Raw genomic sequence first — 5,244 nt, forward strand, 5'->3', positions numbered from 1 at the left:
CGCGAATTTGGGTAACGGCTACGAGAGATAAAAATAAAGAAAACTGTACCCGACTAGGGATGGATGTAAACTCGTAAGCTACCGAGGGTAGGGATAATCAGCCAGGTCTTATTTTAAAAAAAACTGCCCCGCCACTGCAGGCAGGTTAGTTGCTCTGTTGTTGACGGAGAGTTCTTCGCGAAGAGACCTTAGGATATAAGTTGCTAAAACAAACGGAGGGGAGGATCGACCCATTCAGTAGAATTCCGAAGAAAGACTGTTGGCAATGAGTCGGAAGAAAGAAACAAAAAAGATGTTTTTTTAATAAAAAAAATATAGCATTCGTCTCCATTGCATTAGATGTCTTCCTATATTCACATGTTTTCAATTTAATTTTAATCGTCTGATATGTTAGAATCATGCAAACATTAATTACTAGAAATAACACTAGAAGATAATTTTTTGTAACAATGCGCAATTTATTTTATTGTAACATATGGATGTGTGCGTCGCAACCATCGCAACCGATGCAGAAGGTGAAAGCTTCCACCTTCTTTTCTAAAACCGTACTATGTTTGTTTTTCTCTCTAAATAACATGGAACACATAAGAGAAGACCGCCTTATCAACCAGTACCGTATATGTATAAACTGATAGCACTGACAACTGGGACTCATGTTTCGTGTAAATCAAATTGCCAAGGTTACAAAAACCCTATGTATCTGCACTGCATATGCCTTCACACCCTATTTGTGTGTTTATTTTGCCAACCAGACAGGCCCCGAGACTCCTCCCTTGTAGCATTCATCCACGTATCTAGCAGACTCGGGACGTGACAGAAGAGCAGCGCCCCGGATTACGGCGTCTTCGTCCCTGATTAGCCCTCTACCATTGAAGTAATCCTCGAGGAGCTGCCCAACCATGGGGATCCTCACACTGCCACCGACGAGAATGACCTCGTCGATGGCGTCCTTGCGGCTCTGCGTTTGGGAAGTGGGAGCACCTCCCATCACTACCGTGTCCTCTATTTCCAGTGCTCTCTCGATGAGGTCACGGTTCAGCTCCTCGAACTTGGCCCGCGTGAGCTCCTCGTAGATATCTGCGCCTTCGCCGAGAACCGGTCCGATGTTCATCAGAACGCCATCTCGGTCGCTCAGTAACTTCTTGACCCTCTCGCAGGCTGCTCTCAGCTTCTTGAGAGCGCCCTCGTCCCCACGGATATCACGGTGACGCCTCTCCCTGATCAACTCCACGAAATGGTCCACAATCCTGTCAGTGAAGTCGTCGCCTGCATGGAAGAAGTGAACCAGATCGAGTTTAGCCTCCTGCCTTAGCAAAATCTGCAGCTGTGTATGCTCAGCTCACGTACGTACCGCCGAGGTAGGCATCATGGCGTTCCTCGAGGAGATGACCCGTGCCATCCTTGAATCTGAACTTTGTAGCGTGGCTCGTGCGGCCGCCGAGATGGAAGACGAGGATGACCTTGCCGTCGCCCCTCTTCTCGTGAAGGCGATATGCCGCGGCTGCCGCGACCTGCTCGTCGACGACCTTGGCGACACCGAAGCCACCGTGCAAGCGCGCAGCTTCTCTCCTGACCGAACTCCGTTGGGCACCATTGAAGTGCCCGGGGACGGTGACAAGGGCGCTCTCGATCTCGCGGCCCAGGCGCGCCTCCGCCATCTTCTTAAGCTCGGCCATGAGGATGCCGGCCACACGCTCGGGAAGGAAATTCATCACGTGGCCATCCTCGGTCTCCATCTGGATGCCGCATCTTCCCAGCTGTTCGGTGAATTGGTACGGCACTAACTCTGCTTCTCTCTTCACCATCTCGTTGTACATCCTATGTGAACAATTGAATTTGCGGAATCAAATAATCCATCCACTCGATCAGTTGTGCAAACTAGAAGAGAGTTAGTACTAAGCAAGTTACTTGCCTGATGCCGAGGAGTCGCTTGAAGCCGGAAACGGCTGTCCCGGGGCTGACGGCGGCGTGGTTCATGGCGGCCTCTCCGACGAGGGTACCGTTGTCTGTGAAGGCAACCCAGGAGGGGATGCAGAGCTGGTACGCGGTGTAGGGATCCAGTCGGCCTCCGTAGCCGGCGATGCAGGACTTGGTGTTGCCGAGGTGGATGGCCGCCTTTTCGTTCTGCGAGATCCCGTGGTACTGCAGGAACTCGTTGGCGCAGTACGCAGGCGACACGCCTCGCGGGAGGCCGAACGCCGCCGCTCCCGATGCCGCTGGATGTCATGCCGAGAAAATCAATCAAATTATCGAGAATTAGGCAACAGGAGATCGATCTATATCGGAGAGGGAGAAGAAAGCAGACCCATGGCCAGGAACAGGAGCAGAACGCCGAGGTAGAGGAGCGGACGAGTCGCCGCCATTGGAGCTTCTGTTTCTCGATCGGCGTGTTTTGGCGATCCGAGTTATCCGAGTGCTGGCTTTCTGCTAGCCGACGGTTGTACATCAGTATCGATCAGGCCGCGCCCGACTCCAACATATTATCCGAGTAATATTGACCAATCTGTATACGTCTCGTCCATGAAGTCATGTTTTTTTTTCTTTTCTTTTGCAGGAGGCGAAAAAGTCATGTTGAAGTCATGCTCAAACTTCAAAGTCACAGTTGACACATGCATGCAGCTTGTTTAAAAAAAACGGTTGACACATGCATGCTTCACCTGCCAGCATCGATCGGTCACTAACTTCATTTCCACCTACTCATGTCCAGCTGAATCACGGAACAAGGCCGGCCACTGGATTCTACGACTGTTTGAACACCGGCCGGCCGGCTGCGCTCCAGTTCTTAATCCTCAGTCAGAAATCACAATCCCATTCCAGGTGCAATGGATTTTGCCATACTGTTGCTTCTCTTGATCTTTGCACCAGCAGGGATGCCATCATTTACCAGCTGCCCCTCATCCACCTTCGGTAAGTGATTTGCCTCTTTATCTTCTTCTTTACTTGCGGCTGCCTCTTTATCTTTTTGGTGCACATTATTAAACTAGGCTTGAATTTATTCTGATTTTTCCATTAAAAAACATCAATTTCCCATAGACGTCGGCAAGTGCAACTAATGGAGCCGTCTGACTTAATTTGGGATGGACTATTGTGTACAAATCGATGCTATATATCATCACTTTTCTTGGTAGCTCACCATATGTAGCTCAGTCAGTGTCGCTCATCTTCAACCTCGCTAGCCAGTATCGTATGTCGTATCTCCCAATGTTAGGCTTACATTTTTCTTATGCCTGCAGTCTGCAGAGCACAAGTTACTTGCTTTTCTCAAAACTATTTTTACTTTTTTGCAAAACTGAAATTCGCAAACAGGCACTTACATTGTTCTTACAATGACTGTAGATCATGTTGTCAACTCAGAAGGTGCACTTGAGTTCCCCTTGTTTCACACCGACCACCCGTGCGTCCAACAACATCGTGGTCGTCCGATGTCAACTGAAAGCATCAGTGAAACTGATGATACAGACCTACCCATTGACTTGATACGGAATGACAGCATAAACAACTTTGCCTTTCTAATGCCCGTCCAGCTGGGCACGCCACCGGTCTGGAACCTCGTGGCAGTTGACACTGGATCTCCATTCTGCTTTGTTCAGTGTAGACCTTGCACCCTCTGGTGCAACGATCAAGAGGGTGCTGGCCAGATATTCGATCCCAAGAAGTCCAAGAGTTTCAGGCGTATTGGGTGCTCGGCGAAAGCCTGCCGAGCACTTCAGTCGCGGCTGCGTCTGCCGTTCAAAGCATGCATGGAGAAAGAGGATAGCTGCCTTTACAGTGCCTCATACGGGAAAGGATCCTATTATTCAGTCGGCAAGCTGGTGGCAGACACAATCTCCATTGGGCGTGATGGCAAGGGATACAGTATTCCCAGCTTCATCTTCGGCTGCAGCTTGGACATCGAGTATGATCAGGGCGAGGCCGGCATATTCGGGTTCGGTGCCGCGCCGTCTTCTTTCTTCTCACAGGTAGTACGGGTGGTTAACTATCGGGCATTCAGCTACTGTTTTCCGAGTGACAGAAAGAAGACTGGATATTTGTCCATCGGGGATTACAACCGTGACAATTCTACTTCTTACACCCCCTTGTTCGTGGCTCATCAACGGCCAGTGTTTGCACTGACGCTGGATAAGGTGGTGGTCAATGGGATCACGCTGATCACAGACCCCTCAGAAATGATGGTTGACACTGGGGCAAAATGGACGGTGCTGCGGTCTGATACCTTCAGCCAACTTGAGACGGTAATCTCCAAGGCTTTGGGAACTTTGGGATATAAGCGCACCCTTGTTCTGGGACCAAATCATATGTGCTATGAGGAGGACTTATTCACAGTGTTCCGCAATTGGTCCGCTTTGCCTGTGGTACAACTTTCGTTCGACATGGGTGCTACACTTACATTGGCACCCGAGAGCTCATTTCATTTTAGAAGCAGTCATGGACTATGCACGTATTTCATGAGAGATGCTGGCATGGGGAAAGCAGGTTTGCAGCTGGTGGGGAACTCGGTCACACGATCGATCGGCGTCACCTTTGATTTTCAAGGGGGGCGGTTTGCTTTTCGGGATGGAGACTGCTGATCAGTCAGTGTAATGCGAGTGTGACCGGTCAGTTGTTCTTATTAAATGCTCAATTAAAATGTTAATATTGTGTATTGGCAGGCAAAGGATTGGCACATCCTCAACGGCGCAGGACATGTCCTCTAGGACACCAATGACTGGCGCCGGGCATGAAGAGTTTGCGGCTGCTCCTGCGGTTCTGCTCGCTCGTTCAGGAGCTTCGTGTGTTCTTGTTTCAGTACTAGATTCCCAATAATTGTAACAATGCATGTCCAGCTTGTGCACTACTTGGCTATTAAAGAATAGAAAGATTATAAACCCTTTCGGTGTTGATTTTCTTTCGAGTCTCATACTATTGTTCTACGCTAGAGGATCTACAGATGGAACCCTCGTATCCGTCTTGTTAAATGGGAAGCGTTCCTACTCTTCGATGGGGATCCGCGTTGGTTTATATATATATGAGGCAGAAACAACCTCTGCCGTGGCTTACAAGCTTGGACCGATCACTAGGATTCAGTCGTTACATGAGATCGCTAGAAAAGGGGATAGCTACGGGAGAGATAGAGAATAAGGAGTTTGTTGAGATTACAATTGATATTTATCTCTAATTCTAACACCCTCTGTCGATGTCAAACCAGCGGATCTCGGGTAGGGGGTTCCGAAATGTGCGTCTAAGACGGATGGTAATAGGAGGCAA

General features: G+C 49.2%; 2 protein-coding genes across 2 annotated transcripts; one reads left to right on the top strand and one right to left on the bottom strand.

Moving 5' to 3' along the window:
- Nucleotides 1-603: 603 nt before the first annotated feature.
- Nucleotides 604-2,508, bottom strand: LOC123108364 (heat shock 70 kDa protein BIP2). Its single transcript, XM_044530169.1, has 4 exons — nt 2,306-2,508; nt 1,913-2,216; nt 1,352-1,818; nt 604-1,266 (listed from the first exon to the last, which is right to left on the bottom strand). Exons 1-4 carry the CDS (start codon nt 2,361-2,363, stop codon nt 737-739), a joined length of 1,359 nt encoding a protein of 452 aa, XP_044386104.1. The 5' UTR covers nt 2,364-2,508; the 3' UTR covers nt 604-736.
- A 115-nt stretch (nt 2,509-2,623) lies between these two features.
- LOC123108365 (aspartyl protease family protein At5g10770) lies at nt 2,624-4,885 on the top strand. The gene is made up of 2 exons (XM_044530170.1): nt 2,624-2,907; nt 3,337-4,885. The coding sequence occupies exons 1-2, from the start codon at nt 2,823-2,825 to the stop codon at nt 4,566-4,568; spliced, it is 1,317 nt and encodes a 438-aa protein (XP_044386105.1). The 5' UTR covers nt 2,624-2,822; the 3' UTR covers nt 4,569-4,885.
- The last annotated feature ends 359 nt before the right edge of the window (nt 4,886-5,244 follow it).

The sequence above is a fragment of the Triticum aestivum genome, chromosome 5A (genome assembly GCF_018294505.1).
Source record: "Triticum aestivum cultivar Chinese Spring chromosome 5A, IWGSC CS RefSeq v2.1, whole genome shotgun sequence".
In the NCBI taxonomy this organism is placed as follows: Eukaryota; Viridiplantae; Streptophyta; class Magnoliopsida; order Poales; family Poaceae; genus Triticum; species Triticum aestivum.

Bases quoted from the DNA above. Each gene is read 5' to 3' on its own strand.
- LOC123108364 (XM_044530169.1), bottom strand. From the start codon at position 2,363: ATGGCGGCGACTCGTCCGCTCCTCTACCTCGGCGTTCTGCTCCTGTTC. The intron at 2,217-2,305 runs GTCTGCTTTCTT...CATGACATCCAG, and splicing joins GCTCCTGTTCCTGGCCATGG to CGGCATCGGGAGCGGCGGCG. The intron at 1,267-1,351 runs GTACGTACGTGA...TCTTCCATGCAG, and splicing joins CCATGATGCCTACCTCGGCG to GCGACGACTTCACTGACAGG.
- LOC123108365 (XM_044530170.1), top strand. From the start codon at position 2,823: ATGGATTTTGCCATACTGTTGCTTCTCTTGATCTTTGCACCAGCAGGG. The intron at 2,908-3,336 runs GTAAGTGATTTG...CAATGACTGTAG, and splicing joins CTGCCCCTCATCCACCTTCG to ATCATGTTGTCAACTCAGAA.